The 23,006-nt window shown below is 41.5% G+C and overlaps 1 protein-coding gene across 1 annotated transcript; it reads left to right on the top strand.

The window, feature by feature from the left end:
* The first annotated feature begins 7,453 nt into the window (after nt 1-7,453).
* LOC115138055 (dnaJ homolog subfamily C member 3-like) lies at nt 7,454-22,295 on the top strand. The gene is made up of 12 exons (XM_029674453.2): nt 7,454-8,377; nt 8,743-8,853; nt 9,206-9,330; nt 9,578-9,652; nt 10,469-10,612; nt 10,833-11,014; nt 11,276-11,395; nt 15,178-15,283; nt 15,552-15,672; nt 17,690-17,822; nt 18,054-18,202; nt 18,436-22,295. The coding sequence occupies exons 1-12, from the start codon at nt 8,293-8,295 to the stop codon at nt 18,576-18,578; spliced, it is 1,494 nt and encodes a 497-aa protein (XP_029530313.1). The 5' UTR covers nt 7,454-8,292; the 3' UTR covers nt 18,579-22,295.
* The last annotated feature ends 711 nt before the right edge of the window (nt 22,296-23,006 follow it).

Below are 23,006 nucleotides of genomic sequence, written 5' to 3'. Positions count from 1 at the left end.
CCCTTACCCTATGAGATCCGGAGCCTGCTGGATCTCTATTCTACCTGGTAATTACATTTCACACACCTGGTGTCCCAGGTCTAAATCAGTCCCTGTTTAGGAGGAGAACAATGCAGTGGAACTGGCTTCGAGGTCCAGACTTGAATTTGTGGGGTATAGGCTATGGATCATTTTATTGAGACTACACTAGGAGTACTTGATAATTTCACACCAAGCAGAGAATCAGGGATGTGGGGCATAATCGGGCACACATCGAGATACTATATTAAGCAAATAATTCTCAAAACACTGAGAAATATGACATTTCATCTATTACATATTGCATGACCCTCCCCCAGAATAAATAAAAAATTAAAAAATACAAAACCCTCCTCCCCATGACTGAAATTCAAAACGCATGACCCTCCCCCATGTTCCTCCTGGTAACAATTATGTACGTTTTGACCACTCCCTAAACAATATCTATTGAGAGTTTTATACTGTACTGTATAAAGGTGTCAAACATACAGCCTATCCCACCTGCTGGTGGTTTGAGTATTTTAGACATACAGTACCAGTCAAAAGTTTGGGCACAACTACTCATTCAAGGGTTTCTTTATTTTTACTATTTTCTACATTGTAGAATAATAGTGAAGACATCACAACTATGAAAGAACACATATGGATTCATGTAGTAACAAAAAAAGTGTTAAGAAAATTCTTCAAAGTAGCCACCCTTTGCCTTGATGACAGCTTTGCACACTCTTGGCATTCTCTCAACCAGCTTCACCTGGAATGCTTTTCCAAAAGTCTTGAAGGAGTTCCCACATATGCGGAGCACTTCTTGGCCGCTATTTCTTATATATATATATTTTTTTATATAAAAAAATTAGGGGGGAGGGATTCAATATACTTTAAAATGACTAAATCCATGGGGCTATTAAAGGCTCTGCATGGTCAATCAAACCTCTGAAGTGGCCTTACAGCATTTACTGCGATGTAGCCTCAGAAGTCAGGGCTTTCATACTTCTTGCGCTTAGCGGAGCAGGACTATTGTGAAGGAATTTGTCATTGAAGTGAGTTAGTGTATATACAGGACCTCCCGCCCCCACCTACCATCAACCAATCAAGTCAATGCGGAGCTATACAGAGCCCTTCGCATTGTTAAACATTTTGAGAGGCGCATCGGTAAGGAGCTTGATTTGGCCTCAACATGCCTAAGGGGGCTCCACAATTGCGTCACATGTGCCTCCGACCACATTTCCAGATCAAGCATAAATTGGATTTCAGCCTAAAGGCCTTTGCATGCCATGCCCTTATCCATTTAGTGCTCAAAGCTCAGATAGCTGAACTGTGAGATGGACAATTATTGAAACGCACTTCCCATTTGCCATGCAAATGCATAGGCAACGGAAGGCACGCTTCTTCAGCGCGAAACACCACTTTGAGCTGGAGGCAGTATGCATTTTTATTCACTGCTTTAGCACACTCTGCCAACCCGGATGTCCTAGCCGTGTCTGAATCCTGGCTTAGAAAGACCACCAAAAATGCTGAAATTTCCATCCCTAACTGTAACATTTTCCAACAAAATAGAACTGCCAAAGGGGGCGGAGTTGCAATCCACTGCAGATATAGCCTGCAGAGTTCTGTCTTACTATCCAGGTCTGTGCCCAAACAATTTGAGCTTCTACTTTTAAAAATCCACCTTTCCAGGAACAAGTCTCTCACTGTTGCCGCTTGCTATAGACCTCCTTCTGCCCCCAGCTGTGCCCTGGACACCATATGTGAATTGATTGCCCCACATCGATCTGAAGAGCTCATTCTGTTAGGTGACCAAAACCGGGACATGCTTAACACCCCAGCCATCCCATAATCTAAGCTTGATGCCCTCAATCTCACACAAATGATCAATGAACCTACCAGGTACAACCCCAAATCCGTAAACACGGGCACCCTCATAGATATCATCCTAACCAACCTGCCCTCCAAATACATCTCTGCTGTCTTCAACCAGGATCTCAGCGATCACTGCCTCATTTCCTGAATCCGTAATGGGTCTGTGGTCAAACAACCACCCCTCATCACTGTCAAACACTCCCTAAAACACTTCAGCAAGCAGGCCTTTCTAATCGACCTGGCCCTGGTATCCTGGAAGGATATTGACCTCATTCCGTCGGTAGAGGATGCCTGGTTGTTCTTCAAAAGTGCCTTCCTCACCATCTTAAATAAGCATGCCCCATTAAAAAAAATTGAACCAGGAACAGATATAGCCCTTTGTTCACTCCAGACTTGACTGCCCTTGACCAGCACAAAAACATCCTGTGGCGTACTGCATTAGCATCGAATAGCCGCCGCGATATGCAACTTTTCAGGGAAGTCAGGAACCAATATACACATGCAGTTAGGAAAGCTAAGGCCAGCTTTTTCAAAGAGAAATTTGCATCCTGTAACACAAACTCCAAAAATTTCTGGACACTAAAGTCGATGGAAAATAAGAGCACCTCCTCCCAGCTGCCCACTGCACTGAGGCTAGGAAACACTGTCACCACCGATAAATCCACTATAATTGAGAATTTTAAAAAGCAGTTCTCTACAGCTGGCCATGCTTTCCACCTGGCTACCCCTACCCCAGTCAATAACCCTGCACCCCCCCAGCAACTTGCCCAAGCCCTCCCCCATTTCTCCTTCACCCAAATCCAGATAGCTGATGTTCTGAAAGAGCTGCAAAATCTGGACCCCTACAAATCAGCCGTGCTAGACAATCTGGACCCTCTCTTTCTAAAATTATCTGCCAAAATTGTTGCAACCCCTATTACTAGCCTGTTCAACCTCTCTTTCGCATCGTCTGAGATCCCCAAAGATTGGAAAGCTGCCACGATCATCCGCCTCTTCAAAAGGGGGAGACACTCTAGACCCAAACTGCTACAGACCTATGCCTATCCTACCTTTCTAAGGTCTTCGAAGGCCAAGTTAACAAACAGATCACAGACCATTTTGAATCCCACCGTACCTTCTCCGCTAGAGGTCGACCGATTATGATTTTATTCAACGCCGATACCGATTATTGGAGGACCAAAAAAGCAGATACCGATTAATCAGACAATTTTTTAAAATGTATTTGTAATAATGAGAATTACAACAATACTGAATGAACACTTATTTTAACTTAATATAATACATCAATAAAATCAATTTAGCCTCAAATAAATTATGAAACATGTTCAATTTGGTTTAAATAATGCAAAACCAAAGTGTTGGAGAAGAAAGTAAAAGTGCAATATGTGCCATGTAAGAAAGCTAACGTTTAAGTTCCTTGCTCAGAACATATGAAAGCTGGTGGTTCCTTTTAACATGAGTCTTCAATACACCCAGGTAAGAAGTTTTAGGTTGTAGTTATTATAGGAATTATAGGACTATTTCCCTCTATACCATTTGTATTTCATTAACCTTTGACTATTTGATGTTCTTATAGGCACTTTAGTATTGCCAGTGTAACAGTATAGCTTCCGTCCCTCTCCTCGCTCCTCCCTGGGCTCGAACCAGAAACACAACGACAACAGCCACCCTCGAAGCAGCGTTACCCATGCAGAGCAAGGGAAACAACCACAGGCTCAGAGCGAGTGACGTTTGAAACGCTATTAGCGCGCGGTAACTAGCCAGCCATTTCACTTCGGTTACACCAGCCTCATCTCGGGAGTTGATAGGCTTGAAGTCATAAACAGTGCAATGCTTGACGCACAATGAAGAGCTGCTGGCAAAATGCACTAAAGTGCTGTTTGAATTCATGTTTACGCGACTGCTTCTGCCTAACACTACTAAGTCAGATACTTAGATACTTGAATGCCAAGTCAGATTATATGCAATGCAGGACACGCTAGATAATATCTAGTAATATCATCAACCATGTGTTGTTAACTAGTGATTATGACGGATTGTTTTTTGTAAGTTAAGTTTAATGCTAGCTAGCAACTTACCTTGGCTTACTGCATTCGCATAACAGGCAGTCTCCTTGTGGAGTACAACAAGAGGCAGGTCATTATTGCGTTGGACTAGTTAACTGTAAGGTTGCAAGATTGGATCCCCCGAGGTGATAAGGTGAAAATCTGTCATTCTGTCCCTGAAGGAGGCAGTTAACCCACCCTTCCTAGGCCGTCATTGAAAATAAGAATAAGAACTAGGCAAGTCAGATTAAATAAAGGTGTAAAAAAATACAACAAAATAAATAAAAATCTGCTAAATTGGTGTCCAAAAATACAGATTTCCAATTGTTATGAAAACTTGAAATCGGCCCTAATTAATTGGCCATTCCGATTAATCGTTCGACCTCTATTCTCCGCTATGCAATCTGGTTTCCAAGCTGGTCATGGGTGCACCTCAGCCACGCTCAAGGTCCTAAACGATATCATAACCGCCATCGATAAGAGACATTACTGTGCAGCCGTATTCATCGAACCTGGCCAAGGCTTTCAACTCTGTCAATCACCACATTCTTATCGGCAGACTCAACAGTCTTGGTTTCTCAAATGACTACCTCGCCTGGTTCACCAACTACTTCTCAGATAGAGTTCAGTGTGTCAAATCAGAGGGCCTGTTGTCCGGACCTCTGGCAGTCTCTATGGGGTGTCACAGGGTTCAATTCCCTCTGTATACATCAATAATGTCGCTCTTGCTGCTGGTGATTCTCTGAGCCACCTCTACGCAGACGACACCATTCTGTATATTTCTGGCCCTTCTTTGGACACTGTTTACTAACCTCCAGACAAGCTTCAATGCCATACAACTCTCCAACTGCTCTTAAATGCAAGTAAAACTAAATGCATGCTCTTCAACCGATCGCTGCCTGCACCTGCCCGCCCGTCCAGCATCACTACTATGGACGCTTCTGACTTAGAATATGTGGACAACTACAAATACCTGGGTGTCTGGTTAGAATGTAAACTCTCCTTCCAGACTCACATTAAGCATCTCCAATCCAAAATTAAATCTAGAATCGGCTTCTTATTCCGCAACAAAGCATCCTTCCCTCATGCTGCCAAACATACCCTCATAAAATTGGACTATCCTATCGATCCTTGACTTCGGCGATGTCATTTTCAAAATAGCCTCCAACACTACTCAGCAAAAATGAAATTGAAGATTTCTAAAAAGTTACCTTTGTTGATTCCCTCTTCAGTTTCTCTATGACCTCTGAGTGGAATATCCTACTTTGCACATATTAGAACAATATCTATGACCACTTTAACATGTGCACAGTTTCTTTCTATAAAATCCATGTTCGCATCACCATGGATTTGGTTCAACACAGTCCCACGACTTCTAGGCCCATGGGTTGCCTTGTAGGATTCCAATTTTGCAAGTGCAATAGCATGTCATTTACTATTCTCGTGTTTGCAGGAAGCATTTCTTGTGAGTTTCCAGTTTGTAAATCCATCTTGTATAAATCTGAATTCGACATTTGCCCCAGGAAAGTGTCTACAAAAGGTACAATAAATTGCATCTTTTGCTTTACTATACTCAATCCACAGAAACTGGTCATACCACCTTGAAGAGAAGCATCGTGATTAGCCATTTATCATACTTGAAGGGAACTTTGCTAGTTCATCAACGGCAGACAAAACTGTCGGTGGTCCTACTGCAGGTTCACCCCTGCCCGCAGCATCAAGAACGAGAGGAGACGGTGGGGTAGGCAAGCATGCCTGGCTCAACGTGGCATTGGCGGTTGTGATGGCGATTGCGGTTGTTTCTATCCTGTCGCCACCTGTTAATGTCTCATTCTGGAAGCTATCAGTAGATTGATCCAAATTATTTTCTGGCACACACTCCTTTTCCTCCAGACATCTTTTTTTAAATTTTTTTAAACCTAGCGATCGACATTGGTTTTTCATTGCTAGAACTACTAAATTACCTTAGCTGGTAAGTCAATTCAAGTAAGCCAGCATGGTAGAGCTTGCTAGCTTATGTGCTACAAAGTTTAGCCACGTGAGGTTGCCAGGTTGTTGAGGTAAACGAGGTATGATTAAAAAAAATTAAACTAATAGTCGGAAGCCAATTACATTATAATAAAATTACCAATAGAAAATAAATCTCACATGCGTTCATTTTAAAAATGTGATTAGATAAAACACTATTTATATTAAATCATTTCTGGGAAATGTTTTGGGTAGACCTGAGATCAAACTGAGTAGGCAAACGCCTACACGTGGCTACACTGCTGGTGCAGTGGTCATATGCCGTTCTGAATGTTTGTTTTAGTTTTTTATAATTCCAACCAATACAATTCCTCTTTAAATACTACAATTCCTTTTTTATATCTAATAAGGAATGAACATCGTCAAACATATGTTTATTATTACCACAGAACATTAGACACAGGGTAGGCCTATCAATTAATTTCCTTGTGTGATTATTTCTGGTATTTCCACTGTATGGCTTGCCTGCCTGTGCAGTGACAGCATTCTGTACCATACAATGACATGGGAGTTTCGTGTACGAGTTAAAATAGTTCAACCAATGAGACCGCCCCACGTTTGTAGGCAACAAGGATGTGTGCTGCTAGGACTGGCCAGTGGCCACTCACCGCACATAAATGAGTCATGGAATTCGGCTCTTATTACTGACTCGGATATTTTCGACTCGTTCAAAGAACGAATCTTTCGACTAATTTATTTAATTTATGACCAGAGCACACATGACCCCCTACTGCCCAACTGGCGAATAATGAACTGAAAACTCGAAAGAGTCACGATTCTACAAGCCTCTCGTTCACCATGGGGGGGCGTCTTTAAACTTACTCTTGAAAGTCGTAATAGTAGAACGTAATTTTGCTCTCTCGTTCACATCTCAAGGTGCAATTTCATAACTGGGTAGTGCATCATCAGCTCCTCTTGTCATGTTAGGCATTGCATATCTTAGATAGCTATTTTTAACTTGTCAGAAATGCCCTGATGAACTTGCCCATTTTTTAAAAGTTTTTTTTTATAGCTATATTCATATATTACATGAATACACATTAGACATGGCACAATGTATAGAATTGCAAGAAAATTAGCTTTAAAACGGCAACATTTTATTTGCGTCCCATGACAAAATGTGAAGAATTGCAGGAAATAAGCTTTAAACCAGCAAAGTTCTGTCCACCAACAAGAGGAGTGTGAACAGTTTGTGTTATGAACAGTGATTGTGCCCATAGAAATAGACGTGGCGCGCGCAGAGGGGTGCGTGATGTTCCGGAATGCTGGAAGGGGGCCCGAGTGAAAAAGTTTTGTAGCCCCTGCCATAAGGGGGCTTATGGAGCTGTAATTTGTGACTGAGACTTTTAAACGTGTGCTTTAAACAATGTACATTTGTTGATTTCTAGGCATACAATAAAGATTATTTATTGAATGATACATTTGAAACTAGGTCTAGTTATGGCCGTCCCCGGACTAGATTGTGAACGACTCTTTGCGGAATGTATTGCGTGATTGCTGTGAGGGTGATAAGCACAATATCGTTCGCGAACTGCAGCCCCTCCAAAATATTCGTTCTCGAGTTCGGGTTTGTTGAGCAGGTGGCTCTGAGGCTGTGTATGTTTTGGTTCTACAACGCTGTGTCCATCATATCGTTCAATAATACATTATTTATATTATTTCTTGCACCATGAGATCAATGATCAGTTCTAAACATGTATTTGTCTTCGCTATGCTCATGATCTATTTCTTTGCGCGTATATGGCAGACAGTTGGCGGTTTGATCATGTCTCTGGAGCTTCTGTTCCGGAAGAGCGTGTAGCCAGCCTATGCTGTAAGGACTCATTGACGCCAGCACTAGCAAGTTAAACTAACGACAAAATCACTCAGAAAATGAATTTGACTCGCGAGTCGGTAAAAAGAATCGTTCAAAAAGAATGAACAATTCGCGAACTGCACTTCACTAAAGAAATGTAGGCCGGTTGAATCAGTGAAGGAGGCCAGTAAACGGGACCGGTTGAAGTTTCACTTAAGAAACCACCTATTGTTGACATTTGCCGAAGTTATTCAATGGCATGCCACGTAGAGAAAATTGGAACAATATATTAGATTCGTGCTATATTTTTGCTCACTCTTGGTTGTCTAAACAACTTGTGTTGTCCTTCGCAAAGAAATTGCAGGAACCTTCCAGTGGCGTTCCACTGTGTCACTCGGAACTAGTTCTTAACCGGACTATGGGAACACTTGTTATCCTCAAAGGTTCAGGAAGAAAAACGACGAAGGATATTACAGTTTAAATGATAGCGTACAATATAATTAGAGACGTGAAATATACAGCTCCGGAAGAAGTTTGAAGTATTCAAGTATGGAGTCAGGTCGACGGAAAGGTCTCAACGGGGTCCTGTCTTCCTTGTCTCTGCTCTGTGTCATTCTGGACATCCAGTTGGACGGTAAGACAAGACAGTCAAGGTAGTTAGCTTGTGTTTTGTGCTGTAAAAGTTCTGCCTGCATTGTGCATAGAAAATACCGGTAACTAAAGTATTCAGTCATTTCCTTAGCTACGACCGGTTGTAAAGGGTTCAGCATGATCAGGTGTGCCTCCCCCATTGCCTGCTACTAGCTGTAGGCTAACTAGGCTACCCAAATCATTTGGCTGTAACTTAGCTGCTTTTCCACTTGTCTTTTGAATATCCCCCTTCCCAACAAAACATACTCTGTTTCCTGCATTAAAGTCAGTTCCTATGCGGTTAGCTGAACTAGCTATATGTATTGCTTTGGGGCCTTAGAGGCTCATGCACACAAAGTGTTGTTTCAGGTGTCTTGGGGGCAACTCATGTGGAGATTGAGCAGCACTTGGAGATGGGCCGTAAGCTGTTGGCCGCTGGTCAACTGGCGGAGGCTTTGTCCCACTACCACTATGCAGTGGGTAAGGTTACCAACCAGACACTCGTTTTCATAACTCAAACATCCTTAGATCTCAGTCTGTAGCCTTTGTGTCTGTCTGTCTCTCCCTCCGTTAGTACCCTCTCTTAAAAATAAGTCAGGCTGCTGCAATGCATAACACAGTCCTTCCAAAGGATGAATCGTTGTATGCCAACTTTGTCATGCATCCTTTCAGATCTCTCTCTTTCACTTAGATAAACACATTGACCATTTATAGCTACACACTTTCAGTCAATGTATGGCCATGTAATCAATGTAGCCACATGAAAATAGCTAGATCTAAAGTATGTGATCACCTACTGACGTAATGTATTCAACCCTATGCCTCCCTTCAGAGGGAGACTCTAAGAACTACCTCACCTACTACAAGCGGGCAGCTGTGTTTCTGGCCATGGGGAAGTCCAAATCAGCCCTTCCAGATCTGACCAGAGCCATCCAGCTCAAACCAGACTTCCTGGCTGTAAGTGGACACAGACAGTCATCAACAATAAAATCATCTCTGTTGTCATGATAAATCACAGTTATGGACACAATGTTGTGATATTGTTATTAACTCTGTCTTTATCTATCTCCGCCTGTTTACCTGTATCTTTCTGTCTTTGTGTCCCATGTCACCCTCTCTGGCTCCCTCCCTCATTGTTTCTCTCTCCTCCTACTTTCAACATTCATCCCTCTCTCTCTCCCTCCAACTGCCTCCATGTTTCCAGGCCAGACTGCAGAGAGGGAATATCCTCCTGAAGCAGGGCAACACCCAGGATGCTCGGGAGGACTTTGAGACTGTGGTAAGTCTAGATGCTTAGAAATAGAACAACTAAATTCAGCAACAAAAAGTCAATTTTTCAGGATGCTGTCTTTCAAAGATAAATTTGTAAATATCCAAAACTTTACAGATCTTAATTGTAAAGGTTTTAAACACTGTTTCCCATGCTTGTTCAATGAACCATAACAGTTAATGAACATGCACCTGTGGAACGGTCTTTAAGACACTAACAGCTTACAGACAATAGGCAATTAAGGTCACAGTTATGAAAACTTTGGACACTAAAGAGGCTTTTCTACTGACTCTGAAAAACACCAAAAGAAAGATGCCCAGGGTCCCTGCTCATCTCCGTGAATGTGCCTTAAGGCACGCTGCAAGGAGGCATGAGGACTGCAGATGTGGCCAGGGCAATAAATTGCAATGTCCATGCTGTGAGATGCCGCAGTTGACAGTGAGAGGACGTTTCTTATTTTGCTGAGTTTATAATGCTGCTACTACTACCATACTATTAATTATGTTTCTATATATTTCTACCTTATCCTTCTTTCAATCAAAATCTCACTGCTGTATTTTCCGAATGCTCATACCATCGTATCGTTTCACTGTCTCATGTTTCATTAATCTTATTCATTGTCATTTTGTTACTGCAATTATGTGATGTGGGCGAAGTAAAGAGAATCTGAAGGATTAGATAAGACTTGATGTGTTGTGTGGGGATATGTATTTTTAGACCTGATATGATTGATCTTTTATAGCAATTATAAGCTTGTAATAAATATGTCACAGTTTCTTCAGAAACTTGATCTTTCTATTTGATTTACTTCCTTCTCCTCCTCAGCTGCATCGCTCCCCTGACCAGGAGGAGGCACGGGACCAGTTGATGAGGGCCAACAAGCTGGAGGAGCTGCGGGAGGAGGCCCACGCGGCCCACCACAGAGGAGACTACAGCACCACCATCACTGTGCTGGACCGCGTCGTAGAGGTAGGGGCTAGCTCCACAACAGGGCCTAGAAATTGGGCCTTGTCATGGAGGTAGGGGCTCCCTCTGTCACAGGGCCTAGTCTGAGGATGGAAAGAAATGCCTTTTCACCTAAACAATACCTTCATCATCAAACAGTGCTGTACTATACTTCTACAGTCTTTGTATCAAATCATAAAAAGGGAAAATTCACACCACTGACCTTACCTCTCTTTCTCCTCAGCTCTCCCCCTGGGACCCTGAGTCACGGGAGCTCCGAGCTGATTGCTACATCCGCCTGGGAGATCCCAGGAGGGCCATCCACGACCTGACTCCCACCACCCAGCTGAGGAATGACAACCGAGCTGCCTTCCTCAAGCTCAGCATCCTGCATTATAGCCTGGGAGAGCACCAGGAGTCACTAGGGTACGCTCACCATGAATTTATTAGTAATAGGGAGGTGTGATTTAAGCAAACAATCAACCACGTTTATCAAGCAAATACATTTAAATGAAGAGGTTTTGGGCTTCAGAGCAACATTGGTTTGAGTTTTTGTATTTGTGGTTGATTGTGGCACTTGAGGTTTGTCAGTTGGTAAAGAATACTCACTCTTTCAAAATTTATGGAGGAAAAATTAAAAAGAATCTCAATCCGCTTTACATTATATGTAAATCTCTCTCTGTGCAGTCACGTCCGAGAGTGTCTGAAGCTGGACCAGGATGACAAAGACTGTTTGTCCCACTACAAACAGGTGAAGAAGCTCAGCAAGCAGCTGGACTCTGCCGAGGAGCACATCGAGGAGGCGAGGTCAGTACCACTGTATGCAAGTTGAGCCTGCTCTGAAGGGGGGATATATATATATATATTTTTTTTTAATAAGAAATATAGTCAATATAGTCAAGATGTTGACAAGGTTTTAAATATTGATTTTTCTTTTAAATAATAATTGTCCTTCAAACTTTGCTTTCGTCAAAGATTCTTCAATTTGCAGCAATTTGTTGAGGTAATCTGAAGAGATTTCACCCCATGCTTCCTGAAGCACCTCCCACAAGTTGGATTGGCTTGATGGGCACTTCTTACAGTCAAGCTGCTCCCACAACAGCTCAATAGGGTTGAGATCCAGTGACTGTGCTGGCCACTCCATTCTAGACAGAATACTAGCTGACTGCTTCTTCCCTAAATAGTTCTCGCATAGTTTGGAGCTGTGCTTTGGGTCATTGTCCTGTTGTAGGAGGAAATTGGTACCAATTAAGCGCTGTCCACAGGGTAGGGCATGGCGTTGCAAAATGGAGTGATAGCCTTCCTTCTTCAAGATCCCTTTTACCCTTTACAAATATCCCACTTTACCATCACCAAAGCACCCCCAGACCATCACATTGCCTCCACCATGCTTTACAGATGGCGTCAAGCACTCCTCCAGCATCTTACTTTTTTTTGGCATCTCACTAATGTTCTTCTTTGTGATCCGAACACATTAAACTTAGATTCCTCTGTCCATAACACTTTTTTCCAACCTTCCTCTGTCCAGTGTCTGTGTTCTTTTGCCCATCTTAATCTTTTATTTGTATTGTCCAGTCTGAGATATGGCTTTTTCTTTGCAACTCTGCCTAGAAGGCCAACATCCCAGAGTCACTTCTTCACTGGTGTTTTGCGGGTACTATTTAATGAAGCTACCAGTTGATGACTTGTGAGGCGTCTGTTTCTCAAACTAGACACCCTAATGTACTTGTCCTCTTGCTCAGTTGTGCACAGGGGCCTCCCACTCCTCTTTCTATTCTGGTTAGGGCCAGTTTGAGCTGTTCTGTGAAGGGAGTAGTACACAGCGTTGTATGAGATCTTCAGTTTCTTGGCAATTTCTTGCATGCAATAGCCTTCATTTCGCAGAACAAGAATAGACTGACAAGTTTTAGAAGAAAGGTCTGTTTCTGGCCATTTTGAGCCTGTAATCAAACCAACAAATGCTGACGCTCCAGATACTCAACTAGTCTAAAGAAGTGTTATTGCTTCTTTAATCAGAACAACAGTTTTCAGCTGTGCTAACATAATTGCAAAAGGGTTTTCTTAATGATCAATTAGCCTTTTAAAATGATAAACTTGGATCAGCTAACACAACGTGCCATTGGAACACAGGAGTGATGGTTGCTGATAATGTGCCTCTGTACAGCTATGTAGATATTCCATAAAAAATCTGTCGTTTCCAGCAACAATAGTCATTTACAACATGAACAATGTCAACACTGTATATCTGATCAATTGTATGTTATTTTAATGGACAAAATGTGTTGCTTTCAAAAACAAGGATATTTTTAAGTGACCCCAAACTTTTCATCGGTAGTGTATATGTTTTTACTGAGGTACAGTTCATATAAGGAAATCAGTACATTAAATGAATGTATTAGTCCCTAATCTGTGGATTTCACATGACTGGGCAGGGGTGCAGCCACCAACTGGGGAGCCAGGCCCAGCCAATCAGAATGAAAGGGCTTTATTACAGACAGAAATACTCCTAAATTCTCTGCCAACAGCTCTGGTGGACATTCCTGCAGTCAGCATGCCAATTGTACACTTCCTCAACTTGAGACATCTGTGGCATTGTGTTGTGTGACCACTGCATATTTTTAAATCACCTTTTATTGTCCCCAGCACAAAGTGCACCTGTGTAATTATCATGCTGTTTAATCAGCTTCTTGCCCGAAAATGTAAATAAGCTATTTACATGCAGAAGTGGCATATATTGTCTGCCTTTTGCCTACACATAGTGGAGGAATATTTTATTTATTTTTTATTTCACCTTTATTTAACCAGGTAGGCAAGTTGAGAACAAGTTCTCATTTACAATTGCGACCTGGCCAAGATAAAGCAAAGCAGTTTGACACATACAATGACACAGAGTTACACATGGAGTAAAACAAACATACAGTCAATAATACAGTATAAACAAGTCTATATACGATGTGAGCAAATGAGGTGAGATAAGGGAGGTAAAGGCAAAAAAAAAAAAATTCATGGTGGCAAAGTAAATACAATATAGCAAGTAAAACACTAGAATGGTAGATTTGCAGTGGAAGAATGTGCAAAGTAGAAATAAAAATAATGGGGTGCAAAGGAGCTAAATAAATAAATAAAATAAATACAGTAGGGAAAGAGGTAGTTGTTTGGGCTAAATTATAGGTGGGCTATGTACAGGTGCAGTAATCTGTGAGCTGCTCTGACAGTTGGTGCTTAAAGCTAGTGAGGGAGATAAGTGTTTCCAGTTTCAGAGATTTTTGTAGTTCGTTCCAGTCATTGGCAGCAGAGAACTGGAAGGAGAGGCGGCCAAAGAAAGAATTGGTTTTGAATTGGAATTGGGGGTGACCAGAGAGATATACCTGCTGGAGCGCGTGCTACAGGTGGGTGATTCTATGGTGACCAGCGAGCTGAGATAAGGGGGGACTTTACCTAGCAGGGTCTTGTAGATGACATGGAGCCAGTGGGTTTGGCGACGAGTATGAAGCGAGGGCCAGCTAACGAGAGCGTACAGGTCGCAATGGTGGGTAGTATATGGGGCTTTGGTGACAAAACGGATTGCACTGTGATAGACTGCATCTAATTTGTTGAGTAGGGTATTGGAGGCTATTTTCTAAATGACATCGCCGAAGTCGAGGATTGGTAGGATGGTCAGTTTTACAAGTGTATGTTTGGCAGCATGAGTGAAGGATGCTTTGTTACGAAATAGGAAGCCAATTCTAGATTTAACTTTGGATTGGAGATATTTGATGTGGGTCTGGAAGGAGAGTTTACAGTCTAACCAGACACCTAGGAATTTGTGGTTGTCCACGTATTCTAAGTCAGAGCCGTCCAGAGTAATGATGTTGGGCAGGTGCAGGCAGCGATCGGTTGAAGAGCATTCATTTAGTTTTACTTGTATTTAAGAGCAATTGGAGGACACGGAAGGAGAGTTGTGTGGCATTGAAGCTTGCCTGGAGGGTTGTTAACAAAGTGTTCAAAGAAAGGCCAGAAGTATACAGAATGGTGTCGTCTGCGTAGAGGTGGATCAGAGACTCACCAGCAGCAAGAGTAACATTATTGATGTATACAGAGAAGAGAGTCGGTCCAAGAATTGAACCAGAATCAGAAAGATCAATACTGGAATTCTTTGTATTTTGTTCAATAAAAAGAATCTGAGCAGGCTCTACTTGCCGACTTCCATAAATGTTTGGCCTTTCACTTAAACAATGGAGAGGAACCAGAAAAACCTGTTTTAGGCTGCTGGAATTCTTTGCAGTTTGGTTGTTTAAATGGGGCAACCTCAGAGCAGGCTCAACTTGTACGACTGCTCAGCCCCAGGCAATAGGTCAACCCTTAATGTCAATTCCTGCCTTCCTATGTGGTCTTAAATGGTAGTCCCTCCATGTGGGCTTATGTTTCAGTTCCCATGCTTTGTGTTTTATAATTTCACTCCTTGTGTTCCTTTGACAGTTTTATATTTTAGGTTTTAGCACCAAACCTATTTGTATCCACTTTGGTTGATTTTAGTTCTAACTATTGTATGGTGGTTGTATTTTTGTCTTGTTGCTCTAAAATGTATATTATTAAATGTTTGTTCTCAGGTATCAGGAGGCCATAGCTAAGTATGAGTCGGTGATGAGAAGAGAGCCTAATGTCCCATACTACACCAACAAGGCCAATGAGAGGATCTGCTTCTGCCTGGTCAAGGTGGGTCCCATCACATACTGTAGAAAGATTTAACCTATGGAGTGGACCTTTACCATGGCCTCAGCCATAGTCATTTTATAGTAATAGCTTGGCCTTCTTCTACTAAAGTCAGAAATTCATTGGTAGTGTGTTCAAATTCTCATAATTTTACTACCTCTGACTTCACATAACTTTTTAAAAAGTATATTACTTAATGATTGAGTAATTACTAATGGACTGGAACCCAATAATAATGCTTAATATACGTTGTTCCATTTTTCTCCACCAGAACAAGATGACTGCTAGGGCAATAGACATCTGTTCTGAAGCCCACCAGAGAGACCCACGCAACATCAACGTCCTCCGAGACAGAGCTGAGGCTTTCATCCTCAACCAGGACTACGAGAAAGGTACTTTCACCCAGTGGTGTAACAAGTGCCCAATTTTTCATACTTGAGTAGAAGTAAAGATACCTTAAAAGAAAATGACTCAAGTACAAGTGAGTCACCCAGTAAAATACTACTTGAGTAAAAGTCTAAAAGTATTTGGTTTGAAAAGTACTTAAGTATCAAAAGTATAAATCATTAAACATTTCTTATATTAAGCAAACCAGACGACACAATTGTATTATTTATTTGCAGATAGCCAGGGGCACAGTTCAACACTCATCCCTGCAGTAGGGATGACCAGGGATGTTCTCTTGATGAGTGCATGAATTTAGAAAATGTTCCTGTCCTGCTAAGCATTCAAAATGTACCAAGTACCTTTGGTTGTCAGGGAAAATGTAAGGAGTAAAAAGTACATTTATTTTCTTTAGGAATGTAGTGGAGTATAAGTTGTCAAAAATATAAATAGTAAACTACAGACACCCTAAACTACTTAAGTAGTACTTTTAAAGTATTTTTTACTTGAGTACTTTAAACCACAGATTTCTCCATGCTATTACCGTAATTTCCGGACTATAAGCCGCTACTTTATTCCCACGCTTTGAACCTCGCGGTTTATACAATGACGCGGCTAATTTATGGATTTTTCCCGCTTTCACAAGATTCATGCCGCCAAAAAACTGAGCACCGTCACATAATGTGACGTAAATCGAGCGCACTCAAACTTCCCATCATTCTGATTACGGTAGTCATTTTGTCACCCTCATCATGGCAAAGACACGGAGAAATGCATATGATGCAGCTTTCACGTTGAAGGCGATCGATCTGCCTGTTGGAAAAGGAAATAGAGCTGCTGCACGGGAGCTTGGCCTTAATGAGTTGATGATAAGACGTTGGAAACAGCAGCGTGAGGAACTGACTCAGTGCAAAAAGACAACAAAAGCTTTCAGAGGGAAGAAAAGCAGATGGCCCAAAGTATTTGCAGCCACTCGACATCAGTGTAAATCGTGCATTTAAGGTGGCGTTCAGTGGGAGGCTTGGATGACAAGTGGGGAGAAATCCTTCACTAAAACGGGCCGCATGCGAAGAGCAACTTATGGTCAAGTCTGCCAGTGGGTCCTGACAGCATGGAGCATTGTCAAAAAATCCACTATCATCAACGGGTTTCGAAAGGCTGGACTGCTGCGTGTTGAAGAGGGCAGCATGAGCTCAGCGGGGAATTTGTCTCTGGATGAAAGTGACGAGAGCGACAATGAAAACGATACAACATCGGATGAAGCAATTCTGAGGCTATTCAACTCCGACACCAAAGGAGATGGCTTCAGTGGTTTCAGTGCACAGGAGGAGGAAGATAGTGACTTTCTTGGTAGGCTACTGTTTAATGCTAATTTTTAAATTTTTGTTACAAGCCTTGTTTCGTTTAAAGGCTGTGTAAAGTTGTTTCAATGTACCGGTAGGCACCTGCGGCTTATAGACGTGCGGCTTATTTATGTACAAAATACATATTTTTAAAAATAATTCAGTGGGTGCGGTTTATATTCAGGTGCGCTTAATAGTCCAGAAATTACGGTACTGGAGCAGAGAGAATGATGGCATGGAATGATAACACTTTATTTTGCTTTGTTTTTCACTCCCTCAAGTACTCACACTGCCTTTGTTTACTTGTGGGCTTTTTGTAGCTCAGGGGAACACAAACTTGCCATGTAACCCCGTGTTTGTAGCCAGGAGCCAGTCTAAAGCCTGAACTAACACTTTTTCCTCTCTTACTAGCTTTGACTTTGCTGATATCTACTTTATTGAGAAAGAATGTACTTACTATGACTGATTTATGGTTCTCAGCTAGCTATCTTAAGATGAATGCACTAACTGTAAGTTGCTCTGGATAAGAGTGTCTGCTAAATGACTAACATGTCAAATATGTAAATGTCCTGATTTACTGCAGTCAAATCCCAGTGGGATCGTAGTGCCAGCTTTGTCAAGTATCCATTTTGATCTTTTTCTGTCTCTGCCTTTCTTTACCTCTCCCTCCCTACGTCTCTAGCGGTGGAAGACTACCAGGAAGCGAGGGAGTTTGACATGGAGAACAATGAGATCAGGGAAGGTCTGGAGCGAGCCCAGAAACTGCTCAAGCTCTCCCGGAAGAGAGACTATTACAAGATCTTGGGTGTCAATAGGTATGACTGACCTAGAGAAGGGAGCTCTGTTCAAATATTTCTTAAAAACATAATTCCTTCCTTGACATAATCTACTGTCTATATGTGATCTTTAAGCAATTGGACAATTGAGAAGTTCATGATGTTTAAATCATTTTCACCAACCTCCGTGATAACCTCAGGGAAATTGGCATGCATTTGCTCCTTGTATTCAAACAGTCATTTACCTTAGCTTATGTTATTTTTCTCCAGGAGTGCCAACAAACAGGAAATCATCAAGGCGTACAGGAAGCTGGCCCAACAGTGGCATCCTGACAACTTCAGGGAGGAGGCAAAGAAGAAGGAGGCGGAGAAAAGGTTCATCGACATCGCCTCTGCTAAAGAGGTGCTCACCGACCCAGGTACTGTACTTTACTGTTTAAGCACCTGATAGTGTTCGTCAAGCTTGTAGATAAGAGGACTATTAACCCCTCCCATATTGGAAAATGTATACCTGGTATGATTGTATTTAGGAATCTGTAACCTATTTGCAGTATGATGACATCCTGTTTTCAGGAATCAACATTTCTGTTGAAACCTAGCTGGAAACAAGATTAACTTGTTGCTTATTCCCACATCTCTCCATCCCCTGTAGAAAAGCGTCAGAAATTTGACTCGGGCGAGGACCCCCTGGACCCAGAGAGCCAGCAGGGTGGAGGAGGGGGTCAGGGTGGCCAAGGACGGCCCTTCCACTTCAACCCCTTCGAGTCCGGCGGCAACTACCACTTCAAGTGGTGAGGACGAGAAACATGCGGGGGCTGACGGAACCGGAAAGGACCTACGATTGGGGGATTTAAGGCCTATGAAAACCCGTGGAGTAATTTATGGATGTACCCAGGTGTCGGGTTTGGGGGATTGTGGGTAATGTAATGAGACTACGGGGACGTGAATGACTGTCAAAGGCGGTGGACTACTACTGTCCCTCGAGGGTTAAACTTTCTACCACAGATTCTACATGGATGAAACTGGGTGACAATGTGTCGGCAAGTTGACTCTGAAAAGTATTTTATTAGGATCCCCAATTAGGCGCTTCCAAGGCAATGTCTACTCTTCCTGGGGTCGAAACAAAAAACAAATAATATACAATACATAAAAATGTCTGTCTCCACAGTCGGCGTCGTGAGGTGTTTTTTTAATCTGGTTTTAAGGCTGTCTGATAATCTTACCTGGGGTGGCAGAGTTCCATGTAGTCATGGCTCTAATTTAATACGGTGCATTTCCCAGCCTCATTTCTTGACCTGGGGACTATGAAGAGTCCTCTGGCTGCATGTCTTGAGTGGTACTGAACTGTGTACCAACTGCTTGAACGGACAGTTCAGTACCTTTTTAACCCATCATCACCTCACACAAAGACCAATAGTGACACAGTCAATCAATCCTCAACTTTGACCCAAAAGAGATTGACATGCATACCACTGATGTTCACCCTCCGCGTACATCTAAGTGCAATATGTGCTGCTCTGTTCTGGAGCAATTGCAATTTTCCACCTGAGTGGTCGACGATGCGAGAATGAAGACTGGTATAGGTGTGCTGTTCAGTCCTCCCAACTAAGCCCAGGCTGTAGATAACATCAGTGCATCCCTCCTCCAGTATCCATGTCCTTTTTCTTTGGGATGTCTGTCTGCTGCTTTTGCTTTGTTTGTAGTTTTTTTTCTTTTTCGCCTCATTCTTCCTCTAAGGGCTCGTTTTGGTAACAACGTAGCTCTTTTGGTTTTTGCTCTGCTACAATAACCTGGGTGTCGGACTCCTTATCCATTTATTTATAATGCTAAGACGAGCTCAAGTCGGATAAAATCAGATTCAGACTGACATCCAAGCTACTCAGACAGATTATATTCAGAAAAGTACAACATTCAGAGTTTTCAGAATGTTTTATAAGAGATTGATGTCGTTCTCTTCACCACACAAACTATGTGTCTGTTTTTTAATATTTCTTATATTTCTATCTGCAAAGCTCTGAACGTTGTTCTCCACTAAATTGACTTTCACCCCTTCCTGGTTGCGTACCCAATCACCATAGAAAATGATAGAGGCCTCTAGTGGCCAAAAGGCCGTTTTGGCATGGGCAGTGCCATTGAGGGCTTCCACCATTTTAATGTAGTCAACTGGGAGGGACTTCCAACTTCATTGGCTGATGACCAACCAGGATCAGCCAATCGTGAAGAAAATTGACTATATAAAAATTGAGCTTGCTATAATGGCACAGATATAAAGATGAGTCCTTTCTCAATGCCAATCACACGACTCCTTCCTAGTTGTGTACCCAATCAAAAGGGTGAGCATGAAGCTTCTCTGTCTACTTCCTGAAAGAGCCTGCGTTGTTGCATTCTCTCTCCTTTTTACATTGATTTCAAAGCATGTCTGAATGAAAACTTGCACTTTTTGTATTTTGTCTATTTTCTTTTTAATAACCACTCCTGATGTTACTGAAAATGTGTTCCACAGTTCAAAGCAACTGAAGGGACTGACTGCAACAACGAACAAACTATTGAGTCATTTTAATGTGTCAAACAAATGATAGACTACAACATGTATGGACTGTCAATATCGTCCCATCAACTATTAACATGCATTGAATTCTAAGGATACAGTAATGCTGTAACTGAAAGCTTTGAATGTCACTGACTGCTAAACTACAGTGCCTTCAGAAAGTATTCATACCCCTTGACTTTCACCACATGTTGTGTTACAGCCTGAATTTAAAATGGATTTACACAGATGGTTTTTATGACGACTTCACATAATAACCCATAATGTCAAAGTGGAATTAGGTTTTCATAAATTAACAAATGAATGAAAAATTAACAAAAATTAAAAGCTGAAATGTCTTCAGTCAATAAGTATTCAACCACTTTTTGTTATGGCAAGCCTAAATAAGTTCAGGAGTAAAAATGTGCTTCACAAGTTGCATGGAATGTTATGTGTTTAATATACTTTTTGAATGAGTACCTCATCTCTGTACCCCCACACAGGGGAGTTTCAAACATCGATTCAACCACAAAGACCGGGGAGGTTTTCCAATTCCTCGTAGGGAAGGGCACCTATTGATTGATGGGTTGTATATATATATATATATATATATATATATATATATATATATATATTTAGAGCAGACATTAAATATCCCTTTTGAGCATGGTGAAGTTATTAATTATACTTTAGGTGGTATATCAACTCACCCAGTCACTACAAAGATACAGGCGTGCTTTCTAACTCCGTTGCAGGAGAGGAAGGAAACCGCTCAGGGATTTCACCATGGGGTCAATGGTGACTTTGAAGCATTTAGAGTTTAATGGCAGTGATAGAAAACGGAGGATGGATCAACAACACTGTAGTTACTCCACAATAGTAACCTAATTGACAGTGAAAAGAAAGCCTGTACAGAATAAAAAATATTCTAAAACACGCATCCTGTTTGTATCAAGGCACTTAAGTAATACTGCAAGAAATGTGGCAAAGCAATTCCCTCTTTGTCCTGAATATAAAAGTCTTATATTTGGGGGAAAATGCAATACAACACATTACTTGCCATATTTTCAAGCATAGTGGTGGCTGAATCATGTTATGGGTATGCTTGTAATCGTTAAGGACTGGTGAGTTTATCAGGTTGATAAAGAAACAATGGAGCTAAGCACAGGCAAAATCCTAGAAGAAAACCTGGTTCAGTCTGCGTTCCACCGGAAACTGGGAGATTAATTCACCTTTCAGCAGGACAATAATCTAAAATATAAAGCCAAATCTACACTGAAGTTGCTTACCAAGACGTTTTGACTTAAATATACTTAAATCTATGGCAAGACCTGAAACTGGTTGTCTAGCAATGACCAACAATCAATTTAACCAAGCTAGAATAATACAATCCAGCTCTTTTTTTTTTACCTTTATTTAACTAGGCAAGTCAGTTAAGAACAAATTCTTATTTTCAATGACGGCCTAGGAACAGTGGGTTAACTGCCTGTTCAGGGGCAGAACGACAGATTGTCAGCTCGGGGGTTTGAACTTGCAACCTTCCGGTTAATAGTCCAACGCTCTAACCACTAGGCTACGCTGCCGCCCCGTCTTAGAGACTTACCCAGAAAGACTCACAGCTGTAATCGCTGCCAATGGTGTTTCTACAAAGTATTGACTCGGACATGTGAATATGTATGTAAATTGGATGTTTCATTTTCAAAAAATGTGCTTTCACTTGGTGGAAGAGGTGGTGAGACTTTAATCCATTTTGAATTCCGGCTGTAACAACAAAATATGGAATAAGTCAAGAATAAGTCAAGGGGTCTGAATACTTTCTGAGGGCACTGTATGTCATCATTTTAATGTGATACCCTTGTGTTAAATTAAATGCCTGGGATGGGTTATTTTCTGGGGTTTGTTTTTTACGGATAGTTTTTACATTGCCAAACAGAATCAACTGAAATGTTCAAAAACTGTATTAAAATATGTGAACAAACCCTGTTTTTATGTGGATGGTGTGATCTTATTTTGAAGAAAGTTTTAAAATTGTACATTACTGATAGCGAACCATCTCTAGCTCTTGTTTGAGTTGTCTTTTTATTGTTGTGCAAATATGAGAATCATCCTCTTCCAGCAATCTGTGGCAGGTGGTGGGTCTGTCTAGTTCCATGAAAATGAATGTTTATGTGGACTTTAATTATTTGTTTGACACACCTACAATTTAGTTTCCTACTACCCTGTAATCACAACCAATAACTAGATGTTAACTTTACAAGTAAAGTTGTGGGGCTTGGTAAAGCTCTTTTAAAAGTCGTTTGTGGTCGTGGAAGAAGTTTAAAAAGTGTTACTTTAATGATATTATTCAAAAGTGATCATTTCAAATGCCAAACCCTAGCCAGTAGTAGTGGTCAGTAGTTGTGTGGTTGTGGTGAGTAGTTGTGGTCAGTAGGTAAGTACAGTGCCTTGCGAAAGTATTCGGCCCCCTTGAACTTTGCGACCTTTTGCCACATTTCAGGCTTCAAACATAAAGATATAAAACTGTATTTTTTTGTGAAGAATCAACAACAAGTGGGACGCAATCATGAAGTGGAACGACATTTATTGGATATTTCAAACTTTTTTAACAAATCAAAAACTGAAAAATTGGGCATGCAAAATTATTCAGCCACCTTAAGTTAATACTTTGTAGCGCCACCTTTTGCTGCGATTACAGC

This window comes from Oncorhynchus nerka, linkage group LG12 (genome assembly GCF_034236695.1).
Source record: "Oncorhynchus nerka isolate Pitt River linkage group LG12, Oner_Uvic_2.0, whole genome shotgun sequence".
Lineage (NCBI taxonomy): Eukaryota > Metazoa > Chordata > Actinopteri > Salmoniformes > Salmonidae > Oncorhynchus > Oncorhynchus nerka.
The sequence above is the reverse complement of the archived record's forward strand: the minus strand, read 5'-3'. Positions and strand labels throughout refer to the sequence as shown.

Bases quoted from the DNA above. Each gene is read 5' to 3' on its own strand.
- LOC115138055 (XM_029674453.2), top strand. From the start codon at position 8,293: ATGGAGTCAGGTCGACGGAAAGGTCTCAACGGGGTCCTGTCTTCCTTG. The intron at 9,331-9,577 runs GTAAGTGGACAC...CCATGTTTCCAG, and splicing joins TCAAACCAGACTTCCTGGCT to GCCAGACTGCAGAGAGGGAA. The intron at 18,203-18,435 runs GTACTGTACTTT...CATCCCCTGTAG, and splicing joins AGAGGTGCTCACCGACCCAG to AAAAGCGTCAGAAATTTGAC.